Below are 14,526 nucleotides of genomic sequence, written 5' to 3'. Positions count from 1 at the left end.
GCAGGTTTGACGAGCTGGTCTACAGGAGAGAGTCTGAGGGTCAGCGGCTGCAGCACATCATGGACACTAGACACTCGGCTCAGCACACGAGGGTAAGACCCTGCACTACCTAGAGTAGTGATAGTTCTGTAGTTACTTGGACAGAGGCAGGTTTGACGAGCTGATCAACAGGAGAGAGTCTGAGGGTCAGCGGCTGCAGCACATCATGGACTCTAGACACTCGGCTCAGCACACGAGGGTAAGACCCTGCACTACCTAGAGTAGTGATAGTTCTGTAGTTACTTGGACAGAGGCAGGTTTGACGAGCTGATCAACAGGAGAGAGTCTGAGGGTCAGCGGCTGCAGCACATCATGGACACTAGACACTCGGCTCAGCACACGAGGGTAAGACCCTGCACTACCTAGAGTAGTGATAGTTCTGTAGTTACTTGGACAGAGGCAGGTTTGACGAGCTGGTCTACAGGAGAGAGTCTGAGGGTCAGCGGCTGCAGCACATCATGGACACTAGACACTCGGCTCAGCACACGAGGGTAAGACCCTGCACTACCTAGAGTAGTGATAGTTCTGTAGTTACTTGGACAGAGGCAGGTTTGACGAGCTGGTCTACAGGAGAGAGTCTGAGGGTCAGCGGCTGCAGCACATCATGGTCACTAGACACTCGGCTCAGCACACTCGGGTAAGACCCTGCACTACCTAGAGTAGTGGTAGTTCTGTAGCTACTTGGACAGAGACAGGTTTGACGAGCTGGTCTACAGGAGAGAGTCTGAGGGTCAGCGGCTGCAGCACATCATGGACACTAGACACTCGGCTCAGCACACTCGGGTAAGACCCTGCACTACCTAGAGTAGTGGTAGTTCTGTAGCTACTTGGACAGAGGCAGGTTTGACGAGCTGGTCTACAGGAGAGAGTCTGAGGGTCAGCGGCTGCAGCACATCATGGACACTAGACACTCGGCTCAGCACACGAGGGTAAGACCCTGCACTACCTAGAGTAGTGGTAGTTCTGTAGTTACTTGGACAGAGACAGGTTTGACGAGCTGGTATACAGGAGAGAGTCTGAGGGTCAGCGGCTGCAGCACATCATGGACACTAGACACTCGGCTCAGCACACGAGGGTAAGACCCTGCACTACCTAGAGTAGTGGTAGTTCTGTAGCTACTTGGACAGAGACAGGTTTGACGAGCTGGTCTACAGGAGAGAGTCTGAGGGTCAGCGGCTGCAGCACATCATGGACACTAGACACTCGGCTCAGCAGACGAGGGTAAGACCCTGCACTACCTAGAGTAGTGGTAGTTCTGTAGCTACTTGGACAGAGACAGGTTTGACGAGCTGGTCTACAGGAGAGAGTCTGAGGGTCAGCGGCTGCAGCACATCATGGACACTAGACACTCGGCTCAGCACACGAGGGTAAGAACTAATAGGCCAATATTCAATAGGCAAATGACACCTATCGGGCATTTGCCTATTGGGTCCGATGATGATTCGAGTGTCCAATAGAAATCAATAACCATTGCTATCTTTTAAATGTCCTTGAACGTTTTATGAGTTAACAGTAAAAGTATAAATATAACATTTTTTCAAGATCATTAATAGACTTATTTTCATTTACTTTCTGTACATATTCGATAACAATAGTTCTGTAGATGAAAAAGACAATTGGCCTACGAATAGGGCCAGGCACCAGAGACATTTTTTTATCATGTTACATGCAAACAAGTAACTTAGTTAGTACAACATGCATCCAAACACTGTATTTCTCTTAACCCTCTTATGACTCAATCAAAGAATCATACTTCCTAATATAATTTTTACAGGTCATATTATTTAAAAGTAATGTTTTATGTAAAGTTATAGTAATGGTTACGTTAAATATAAACTTAAGTATTTTAACTTGTATTACAATTACCCAAAACGTAATACTATTTTAATGTTCCAGCGGAAAGCAGGGCCTGGGGGATGCTGCGACAACAACCACTTATTACCCAGCATGCACCACGAGTCGGTGAGTCTTTCTCTCTCTCTTGCTCTTATGCACAAGGCTGATTGCATGATATCTCTCTCTCTCTCTCGCACTCACTGGCTGGCATCTTCACTGCGTAACGCACGCAAACTGGCCTCCTAAAATGGTACTGCTAACTTGGAGGTTTTCAAAAGTATTATTGTTCAAAAAATATAATTTTTAAATTGTTTTTGTAACTTATATAGGGGTTTTTATTAGTTTGACACCTCTTTTGGGAGTCTGAAATTTTGTATTATCTATTCAATACGAAGTAAGCCTCTTTAAAAGAGACAGGTTACAGGGTATAGTAGTTACTTTATTGATTTAGGAAATGAAAATGCCATATTCTGCTTGTCTGTACTTATTTCTGATAGTTTAAACTTTTCATCAATAGTAAAAAAAAAAAATAGTATTTTAAAATATATTAATATTATTTTATATACTATGGTTAGAGTAACTTTGCCAATTATATGAAATCCATTGTTCATAGTTCTTGAGTACAGCCTAAAATATCTTGATAACATTTCATTCACTTAATTTATATTGGAAAATGATTATTGTATTGGCTCCTTGAACAAATTTAAAAACAAAATTCTCCTACTAAGCTATTGCTAGATTTCATTAGAAGTTCCAAGTTGGCAGTATTGGTTATATAGTTTGAATGTTTGATGTTTATTTAATTAATTAAAAGTAAAACCTGAGACAACTAAGAAATAGAGCCCAACATGATAAATAAGATATGTGATCCACGTTGTTCAAAATGTCATAATTGTAAAATAGTTTTAGATTTTGGAGTGTAAATATAAAAAATATATGTTTAAAGATGAAAGTTGTAGAATCCTCAGGTAGATTATACAGTATGTATTATACCTAGTAAATTTTATTTATAGAATTTTAAATTAATTGCTAAGTAGATATTAAACAAAATCTTTGTAAACTAGCCTATGTTTTATAAATATTGTATTGTGAATAGAATTGTAAAACAGTTAGGCAATAATAATAAAGTAGCATAGTACATCCATTTGGAAATAGCAGCCATAGTCTGAATGTTGTATAGATTAAAAAGCCATGTACGAAACAATCTTATTAGGCTTCAATATATACAAATGTAAAAAGCCAAAATTGTATAAACAAATTCCAAAACGAATCTTTAAAATGTGTATATAAGATAGCTTTGGACTGTATATAACAATTTGTGTAAAAACCCCTTATAATCTTTAAAATGTACCTGACCTATATAATTACATTCTCGATTCATACGAATTATCATCCAATGTTTAAGAACTATAAACTTAATTCAATTATATTAGTGGCTCACTGAATTAAAACACAACTAATATAAAATACTAGGCTTACCATTAAACGATAAAGTAATTATTAATGCTGTAAACTAAACTGGGATGATTTTCAAAGTCCATTTTTGAACCATGTTGAAACACCTATAGGATTTAATTAGGCAATTGTATTGTTCGAAGAGATGCTATGAATAGCCATAGTAGAGACGTACCTAAGTGCCAAAAAAAAGAGAATGCCGGCGCCGATCGTAGGGGTTGGACTTGGCTCAAAGCCAAGAAAGTAGATGTGAAAGGGTAAAGTGTCTTGCCCAAATTGAAAATAGTTTTGTAACTGTCACCGCTAGATTTTTGTATATGCAGTTGCTTCACATCATTAAAATTGTTAAAATTGTTAATAACATGACCTGATAAAAAGTAAAAAAAGTTTGAATTATTGTAAATTTATTGTTTAAACTATTCATCACTTGAGAGTTAAAGTAATCCTTATTACCCATTATGTTGGTTCATGTATCAATCACTTCTTTTCATTTTTCTGATTGCGTCAACCCAAATCCTCATTAAACCTGATTTTAAAATGTGACAGATCCATGCCCATTGTTTCTATCGTTGTACAATCTTAAAATAACCTAGTCTTGCATATGCGGCAAATATGCATTTTTATTAGCTCTTAAATGTTTTCACGACCTCGTAATTATTTACACATCCATTTCTCATACTTAAATCATTTTAAAAGGATAAATACACCCGCCGCAGCAAACCTGCAGACTAAGCGAATTTCAACTTGTCTGATTACATTATTACTAAAATATTTCCATGAATAAGACATTTAGGATATTCCCAATTTAAATAACATTAGATTTAACGAGTGCTTAGGTTTGCTGCTACGGGGAAGGTAAAAAGTGTTTTTGACCATACGTCAGTAGTATAGGATGAAATAAATAAATTTGCCAAATTTTATCAACATATATCCATAAACAACTACAAAAGTTTTCATTTTCTCCATAAGAATAATATGGGAATTTAAAATTACACTATTTTTGAATTTTCTCCGTGACCGTTAGGCATACAACAGCGCTTCAATATACTAAATTATTTCTTTTTTTAGGCTCTACAAAACGGTTTAAAAAGAAATTGCAATTTTTTTTGTTTTCAGGGTAAAAAATGGGAAAAACACATTTTTACCCCATAAAACCCCCCATAAACCCCCGTTCCCAAGGTCCGATTATGCTGGTTCGCGGTCACGTTAAAATAAACGTAGGTTTACACGTTTGTACAAAATTTCATCAAAATCGGATCATTTTTGCTCGAGTTATCGTGCTAACGGACACATATATATATATATATATATATGAATTTGAACGGATGGTGTTTTTGGCCTCTAGGGACCTCAAAATGAAAAATTATATCGGTCCCGGGTCCAGGTCTTACCATGAGTACTACGGTAATAGCTTATTCCCTATATGGGAAATTCGCTAAAAGAGAAATTCCGCGGTGGGTTTATATTTGTCAGGATTAATAGCCTCCTTAAAATATTACAAGTTATTAAGTAATATTTAAGGTCAAAGACGCGGAGTTTTTAAACTTTGAACTGCTTCCAAAACATACATTACCTATATAACTATAATACTTTTGGTTAAGTTTTCGACCGCTGGACGACCTCTAGTAGTTTGTGCCATGGGATGGGGTTGGTTTTAACTTACTTCTTAAGAAAGAATCATAAGTATGCCTTATGTTAATGTGTGCCTCCCATTTTACGTCCAAGTCACTTTGTCGACAAGTTAGGTGGCCTGTATAAATTTATAATTTTAAAAACTACTTTGTCATCATGTCATTTGTCCTGACATATCAATTGACTTAACATTGAAAATTAAAAATAAATTACCCAACATATTTCTTCTAAATGTCAGCCAATTGACCTGTCGACTAAGTAACAAGGCATCAAAGTAGATCATCCCATTTATCAAATTTATAATATCGGTCAAGTGGCATATCGAGCAAGTAACATTTCGAACAGATGGAGCCCTCGCAGCCAATTGAGTGAATACACCTTCTGTTGAATTTAAATACATATTCAACAAATTTTAACGCTACATCATAGCAAATTTCGATTTTGATTAAGTTTTAGGTAGGCATAAAACCCCTTTCCAGTGTTTTCTTACTTTAATAGGAATACCTGTAGAAAATGTATAAAATAACGTTTATGACCGTCAGTTAAATCAGTAAAGTTAAATTCTACATACTAGATGTTGGTATTTATCCCACTTTTATCTAGGAAATGTTTTGAATATTGTATTGAGCGGACTAACTCCTTTGAATGGTTTAAAAATCGACAAATTAATAAGTTACACTTCTACCAATAATTGTATACAGTACCTATGTAATAAAGTAAAAATTAATGTAACCCCTTTTGCAAATATTACCGTGATAAACATCTGATAACAAGTTGAATTAACTAATCGTATACTAAATTGAATAAATCAGTCTCCTAAATCAATGCATGACGTCGTTGAGTTTAGTTCCATCCAGGAATTGGTTGCATGGTTCATGAGTACAGCAACGTTGATAGTTTCGGAAACATCTTGTCTCATTAGAGTAGGCAGAAAGTAGTATTTCCCTTTTATCACTTCTGTACACATTGGTTGGATTTTGCACCTATTTCCTGGAACCTTTTGTAAAGATAAATATTTTATGTCACTTAATATGTTTTTCTTTAATATATTTCACTTTGTTTCAAATTGTTTTTCTTTTAAAACTATTCTTATTTTTATTCAGTGTGTCTTTGCTTTGTTTATCCCCTTTCTAATATAGATTTTAATCACAGACATTTCTATCAGACTCTTTTCGTCTGGTGATTCCAACTTTCAACTATTTTACACGCATTACGCATATACAGTAACACACCTGAATCACAGTCAATCAACTTCATCCTATCACCCCATTCTCCTTATCACTTCCAAAATCCAACCCTATCGGCCATCAGTTTCATGTTCAAGATGAGGCACCTCTTGATTAGTACCATCTTTTCTCCTTTGCATCTGCACCGTTCTCTCCCTCTATTTCTTGTTCTGGTAGTGGCACCGTCGCATGTGGACTGATGATTTCTGGGGTTCTTACAGCCGGAGTACCACGCTACCTCACGGCCGTGCAGGGTTCCCCTGGGTACCGAGACCATCTATAGTGAACCCGAGGACTTCAGGACCCCGAGTGAGGACAGCGGCTTAGGTCTCGGTCCTTCCGAGTTAGGGCCAGGTCGTAGGTGAGCCATCCCTTATTTCCGTTTTCACATTGTGTTTTTTTTTATTTGTTTCACTATTTTCTCCACCTACCTTGTCCTTTCTGGCTCAACTTGAGGGCGAAGCTTAGAAAATGGATCAGGGGGCGTTCTTTGGAAGATATGTTTCCTTCGAATGTTTACATGACAGGGTTTTCCTTTGCATGAAGGTCTACTAGTCTATATGATCATCAAAATAGTTTCCACAAAAGGGGTTCTTCATCTATTGTCGGAGGTGTCATTCTAATTTTGCGACTTTTAATTACAATTACGTATCCAGGACTTCTTGATTGAAGAATCTCAGTGTGTGGGAAACCAACATACTCTAGTTAGTATCCACTTCTAACACAACCTGCATTCACCAGGAGTCGTAAGCTTACCAAGTTTTAATACATGAGACCTTAACACGGTCAGAGTTTCTGTAAAACATCTCGTCTTGTTTGTGTGGATAAACTTCCGTAAATTTGAAATATTTGTGCAATTCATTCAGCATTTTATTCCATACCTCAACTGTTTTCTTTCTAACGTGGATTAGTATCACTAGAACATTGCATGCTTCGAAATAAATCTCATTGAACGCATTTGAAATGTTGATGCAGTTTCCTCAGTGAGCTTATCCTTATCCTCATTAAGACTTTCGTTTCCTTTATGTCATTACATTTATATCGTCTCTATTTTTTACATATCAATGTTTTTTTGTGTAGAACGTAGAGCAATGAAACCATGTAGGTAAATATTCAGCTTAGCAAATTAAGTAATGAGTAGCACAATTAAGAAACTTTCTTGGCAAACGGTATGCTAAATAGTTACTAACATTTTTCTACTTGTGTAAAAATGTATGTTAAGAATGCATCATATTTTTTAAGGTTATTACATTTAATGTTTGGTTATATTTTGTCATGAAATATTAAATCATCATCCAAGAGGGCACAATAGAATCATCAATCATAAATATTGTTATATTGTTCAACAGATTTTGTCCAACAATTATAACATTTTTCTGTCTTCTCCCCACACTTTAACTTTTAAGTCCATAAACTCAAACAGTTTAGGTTAGTTGATACCCGACAAAATCCTTCGTTTTAGGGTGATTGTAATTTACCTATTGAGTACAAATCAGTTGTATATGACAAAAAGTTAAAAAAATTTAAATCTTTCCTTTTAAAAGTAGATTTTTTTCTAATCAACACAGTCTCTAATTTTGAAAAGCTGAAGTATAATTTAAGTACATTTTAAAACACAAAAACATGTTATAATTACAAATAAAATTGCAGATATCTCTAAAAAAATGCTGATAGAGTCATAATGTTATTTCTTTTACTATTTATTTATTGAAAAAGGCCGGAAAATAGCAATTCTCTTCTCAATGAAAAGGTCCTAAGGGACATCAGATTCTAAGTAAGCTGCAACACAGAAGTTTAAACTGGAATTTCATTTTAAATTGCTAGATACTTTATATAGACATAATTTGAAAAACTTGCGATATTTAGAGTATTTTTTGAAATATTTTATAAAATCATTAGATTAAAAGTTTTCTGATTTCTTTAACGGTTCAGGATTTCCTTGACGAACGTTTTTCTGGTTCAGAACACTGAGTTTTCGTCTCATTCTCGTAACATTTAAGTTCGGGGACACGTTCTGTACATTACTCAAGAAGTTAACATCATGAAGCTCCGGAGCAACTTTGACAGGAAACACATAAACATTCTGTTACAAGATTTCCTTCCGTCTGTCTGCACATTCAGTCTTTTACTAAATTTAGTTATAAATATTTAAAAAAGTTTGATGGATTGACTTTTCCTATTTTCAACCTACAATAGTTTCAAAAGCAGTATAAAGTGAATTTTTGGAGCAAAGAAAATATTTTCCCCGTTGGGGTTTCATTGAGGAAAACATCACTACTTCATGTCTACAACACCAATAAAATAAGGTTCCGAATTGTAATTACCGTTTAAAATCGCCAAATACATTTTTTACATTAAAAAAAAACCTCTTTTACATATATATATAACTAATTAATACATATCAATTTTAATGAATTATATTGTTTGGTTTGAGTGTATGTTCTAAAAGGTAATATATACACTAATTGAACGTGCTAATTAAGTATCTTAAAGGTACGGTGTTCTACCTAAGCAAACTTCAGCTTGACTCCGCTAGAGATTTTGATGACAAAGCACTCTATACAGGGTGATTGATATAAGTGTGCCAGCCGTTTTATTCTAAAACTATAAGAGATATCAAAAAAAGTTAATGGTAAGTGCCTTGGATTTTTTATTTTAAAAATTTTAGTCAAGTCAAAAAAAATATTTTAGCCGCCATTTTTCCAATATGGCCGCCAACTTGGATTTTTCTTACAGAACACCCTGTATTTTATGATGTATTCCGGTAGAAAATGTAATTTTAAGACGATTTTATTCTTGGGATTTTTTTCATAAACCTAACCGTTTCAAAGATAATAATGTTTAAAGTTTTAAAAATTAGGCATAAGAAAGAGTTTCGATAAAGGCCTAAGCAAGCATGCCAGCTGCTTTATTCAAAAACTATTCAAAATTTCACAACTTTAACCATTATTATCTTTGAAACAGTTAGGTTTATGAAAAAAATCACAAGAATAAAATCGTCTTAAAATTACATTTTCTACCGGAATACATCATGAAATACAGGGTGTTCCATAAGAAAAATCAAAGTTGGCGGCCATATTGGAAAAATGGCGGCTAAAAAAAATTTTTCGACTTGACCACAATTTTTAAAATAAAAAATCCAAGGCAGTTACTTTTTAACTTTTTTTGATATCTCTTATGGTTTTCGAATAAAACGGCTGGCACACTTATATCAATCACCCTGTAGATCAAAGACTCCTTTCATTCAAATGTAAATCCACTTCTAAAGAAACCTTACTCTTAAATCTCCCTGAGAATATGTAATTCCACATATCTGAGAGCGTTGTTTCTACTATCTGCATTAAAAAGTCAACTCTTGACCAGTAGCCTAGAGTTTAAACTGAAGTAGGGCGTAGAGTTTTATTTATATGAATAAACGTTTACGAGACATTGATTCGGTTGTATAATAAAACAAAATACATTTTTTGCGAAAGGTAAGATACCTTTTTCGCTTCTCCAAAATAAAAATAAACTTGATTTGATTTTTTTATAGAACTACATTTTTTCTCTAGAGTAGATTGGATAAAGGCATTTGCGAATTATTAAAATACGTTAATACCTGAATATAGTGGACATATACTATTCTTCTCTTTTATTTTTTGATTTATGTTATGACCGATGGAATTTACCTTTGTTTAAACCCTTTTACGGTCATAGCTTCTACCTTAAAACATGTTTACAAGAGTTTGTAATAATGTGGGGAGAAATATTTAACATGGAACCTATTATTGTTACAATAATTGCATAGGTTTTTATATATAATATTTTTATGGTTTTTTATTTTTAATTATGTTCCAAACTAAATTGTCAAATTAAATTAATTAATTGTTAATTCAGATGAAGTTCGCTTGTACATCAGCCGTTTGTATGTTTTTTTTTCGTTGGAGATTCGTAAAAAATAAAAAGGATTTTCACAAGCATGTGCTAAATAACGTCAACTTACAAACTTGAAATGTCCAGCAAACGTGTGTTCTATAACTAACCGTTTGATTTTAAATCTTTTGAACTTGTATTCTTAAGAAAACTAAAGATGGTTTGGATTAATTATTTAATTTCACTGAAGTAATGTTTTAAATATTTTTATCTTATACCAAAAGTACAATATTTTATAATTTTTTATAAGGGATAAATATTTAAAACCGTTCCGTAAAGTTTAAGGGCAACTTACGTACTCTAACAGTTTTTTGCTATTCTGTGTTTTTGCGAAACCTATCCAACACTCAACACATGTCAAAAGTGAGTGAAAATATCTCTTTAGTACTTTTGTGAAAGAAAACAGCGATAAACATGGTGAAATTTGACCTATTAAAAGGATTTTTTTAACATTTCTGTTATTACTAAATCAATCCTTGTGGATTTATTGTTGCAACAATTCCTTCCCTTTTATATTTTGTATAGTTTGTTTTTCATTGTGTTTTTTAGACGATCGCTATCCACTATTTTAAAATATATTAAATATATTAAAATCTAGATTAATATAAAAAAAACATAAACAATGCTCACGTTTCAGAAGTATTGTAAAATCTAAAATTGCTTACTATTTAACTTAGGTAAAGAATTTCTTTGCAGACGATTTGTTAACAGGCAAACGTAATCTTTCGTATCAGACTTAGAACACCACTTATTAAAAAAGGTTCAAATAAAAATCAAACTGTATATTTCTAGGTCACAGTTTTCAAATCATGATGAGAGATTATTGTTTACTTGCCCCGTAGTGCAGACAATGTTCAATATATATTCCACCCCCTAACCTAGAACAGTATATGGAACACATATAATACAGGATGCTCACATTGACTGAGTGTATAGACAGACTAAGTCTTCCGGCTATAATATACTTCCCGGGCTTGTGTACTTGGAGTAAGCCATTGATTTTAAACTCAACTGTTCTACCTAATCCTATATTTTATTGCTCACTGTGTATCTAAAACATATAGGTAGGTACCTACAATAAACGTTGATACTTTATTACAAACTTGACTTACCAAAGGAAATGTATATTTGAGTATCCGTGGATTTTAATAGAATACTTTTTAAGTTTTATCCGTTTTGAGTAGTACAGTTAATTTTTATTTTGACATCAAAGTAGACTAGTTAAAAATGCTTCAGGATTTTTATTTTCACGTATAGATAAGATAAATAATTTTGTTGGAGAGGGGTGAAGATTGACAAATGACTGTTGTTTTATTTTTTAAAAACTATGGGACCAGTTTAAACAGGTAAAATATTTAAGTCAATATACTATTTCAAAGAATTATTACATAGAAATGACTGTTAATATTTAAAATGTGGGTTTAAATTAGCTGTAGAATACGTTTTTTGTTTCAAAGTTACTATTCTTTAAAAACACGTATGTTTTTTAACTAGAATCTTGTTAAAGGTAAATTTATTACTTTTGAGCCTAAGCTAAACCTTACAATTTGTCCATGTGTGATTCTTACTACTAATGAAACATACTTCTTTATATGATTATACATTTAGTATCCTTTTAGACGGCTAAAGACAGTTTAAATGTTTGTTTTCAAACGGATCATAAAAAGGTCGTTTACTATATTTATTTAGCCAAATTTAAAAGTGTTTTACTCAAACAACAAATTTGTAAACTCACCCTCTGATAGTATAACCAGAAAGTAAAATTCAGCTTGTAAACCATAAGGTAGGCTTCCACATTCAGTTTAGACTTCTGAGTCTTGGTCTTCGAGGGATTATGACGACTTTGAACTCGCGAAAACACTGATTGACCAACGTTTGCGATACGTTTGCAGCAATCTATCTTCGGGACAAGCTGAAATTCAACTAAAATTAATATTTAACTGTAGCTTGCCTTTGGTGTCATCCCCCGAAGAACTAGATTCGTTAGTCTACTAAAGTCCACCACAAAATATGAAAGGAACTCTGAACCAAAATTACATCATAGATTAAAGAGTCTACCCTTTTAATCTATGATCAAACCCATATAAACTGCTTGAGATTTAACAATAGGACGAGCAATCTACTAGTAGCCTATAGTCATAGCGTTAGTAGGATAGTGTAGCTACTAGTAGTGTGTGTGACTCCAGCATGTACCCCCGGGAGACGATCTGTCGGGAGAGGGATTGTCCCGGGAACCAGCGGTGGTCGCCGACCTATCTCAACAAGAGGACGTCCGACCTGGCGCTCTCCAACGACGAGGACTATGACCATGGCCATCAGGTAATTACCAGGAGACTAGGGTGTGTCAGGGGATCAGAAGACAGATGATCAGGAGATAAGTGATCAGATGATTGGTGATTAGGAGATAAGTGATCAGATGATAGGTGATTAGGAGATAAGTGATCAGATGATAGGTGATTAGGAGATAAGTGATCAGATGATAGGTAGTGTTTGTTAGGAGTTTTGATCAGTTCAAATTTGACAAGAATCAATATCTTATATACTAAAAAACTTTTGCAAAACTTGTGACAGCTAGCCTGACCATACTACTGGACCGAACTACACGCGGTTGGTAAATTAAAGAGATTTTCCTTTAGATGTGCAGAATCCTTTTATAATTAAAACAGGCTCATAAATAAGCGGAAAATGAATTTGAAATTTAAAAAAAATCAACATTGGTCTTATGGGTTGCCACGCTGGTGAGAAAATAACAACAAAATATAAACAGAAAATCAAAACAAATGAAAGACATTCCAATCACATGTTTTAGTTACAGCGTGGGGTGAAAATAGAGAAGTTTGCACAATACATACTTTTGGTCGAGTTTTCGACCACGGGGCGAGCTCTCGTTATATTCGATTACAAATTTGTGAGCACAAATGGAACAGCTGTAGCCAATTTATTCAAATAAAACATTGTTGGACTATCAAGTTACAGGATGATATATTAGTAAAACAAACTACCTCTATTAGTTTACAAAAGTTTGGCTTGGTTAGATATTATAATAATTAACATATAGCATATCACATATAGCATATCACCTACAGCAATCAATATTTTAAAATATAGCATATCATATTAAAACATATAACACATGTAACATATAGCATATCCTTCATTTTAGCTTGTTTAAAAAGTTCGTATAAAAAAAATAATAGTTTACATCAGTACACTCTGTCAGACTTGTAATTTAGCAATGTTTATTTTTATTTTAAATTTTTCACCGGGAAAAATAATATAAAAATTATTCTGGAACTGTATAAAAATGCATTACCTTTGACAGTTTAGTTTAGAGACAATAAGTAAATTAATTGTTCATGTCCCCATTATGGTGAATACCACGTGACTAACAGTGATTAATAATTTTAATGATTGCGTCATTGTTCAGGTCAATCATATATAAATGACGTCACTATGGTTGTAATTTCTGTAATAAACATATGACGTCATGGCGTCTGTCACCAGCAAATGTTGTGTTGGGAGATTTGGTTTGACCAATTAACATGCTAATTTGTTGTACCTCTTAATGGTACGGAATAAGGAATTAATTAATCGTAATAATTAATACAGTATCATATTTTAACGTTTTGAATATAGTGAAATTCTGAACAACAATAATCGAATGATTGAAACTGCACTAATGATATGCATTTCAGAAATTGTCATGTATTTTATGCAGTCTGTTTGGAGGCTTTCTGTTTTAATTTGCCTAAAGTATGATTTCGATCAATTCTTTAAGAACTGGATATTGTCCGTTAGCTTGGATTATTTTCTGTAAATCTGAGATGGAAAAGTTAAAGGTTAGTTAATCATTTCTATAGAGTAAGATTACTTTAAATCTAAATCTTAAATAATGCTTTTAAATTAATTGAAATGTAAGTGTTGTATTTTCGTATGCATTTTTATTTTTTACGAATCTAGTATATCAAAAATACCAATGGAAGATATGCTCTCTCTCCCAAACTTACAACGTTAATTTGTATTGTACACACCTAACGATTTTAAAAGAGTTTATTTTAGTAGTTTTATAATTTGTTGTCTTGTTTAAATTTAGTTTTTGGTTTTAAACCGTTGTTTGTTACTAGTATTTTTATACTCTATTTCAATATAAAAATCAATTGATTATTGTTATATTTGTTAATGAATAAAGTGGAACAACAAAGTCAAAATACAACCTCCTAAAAAAGTATTGTCTTAGGTCTTACTTTAAGTTTTACATGTTGTCTCGTATCTTGCATGCCACTGCTGAAGTTTCAGTTATACGTCGTTCACACAGTCTTTTACATTGTGGCGTAAAAGCAATAGTTCTTACTAAAAAAAAGTTATTCCCAGTTTCTGAGCACATGCTGCAATCCATGTAATTGATATTGGAATGAAAATATAGGGT

At 33.7% G+C, this 14,526-nt stretch overlaps 1 protein-coding gene across 1 annotated transcript in view; it reads left to right on the top strand.

Moving 5' to 3' along the window:
• The window catches only part of LOC129000579 (uncharacterized), a 225,482-nt gene that overhangs the window by 154,026 nt on the left and 56,930 nt on the right, over positions 1-14,526 (top strand). Inside the window, exons 16-24 of the mRNA XM_054427540.1 lie at positions 1-92; positions 145-238; positions 406-530; positions 875-968; positions 1,136-1,260; positions 1,313-1,406; positions 1,936-2,001; positions 6,410-6,549; positions 12,287-12,419. Of these exons, the coding sequence (XP_054283515.1) occupies positions 1-92; positions 145-238; positions 406-530; positions 875-968; positions 1,136-1,260; positions 1,313-1,406; positions 1,936-2,001; positions 6,410-6,549; positions 12,287-12,419 (963 nt within the window). The remainder of the gene's footprint in view (positions 93-144; positions 239-405; positions 531-874; positions 969-1,135; positions 1,261-1,312; positions 1,407-1,935; positions 2,002-6,409; positions 6,550-12,286; positions 12,420-14,526) is intronic.

Source organism: Macrosteles quadrilineatus, unplaced genomic scaffold (assembly GCF_028750875.1).
Source record: "Macrosteles quadrilineatus isolate MER2022 unplaced genomic scaffold, UCM_ALF_1.0 Scaffold_8__2_contigs__length_117827958, whole genome shotgun sequence".
Taxonomy (NCBI): domain Eukaryota; kingdom Metazoa; phylum Arthropoda; class Insecta; order Hemiptera; family Cicadellidae; genus Macrosteles; species Macrosteles quadrilineatus.
The sequence above is the reverse complement of the archived record's forward strand: the minus strand, read 5'-3'. Positions and strand labels throughout refer to the sequence as shown.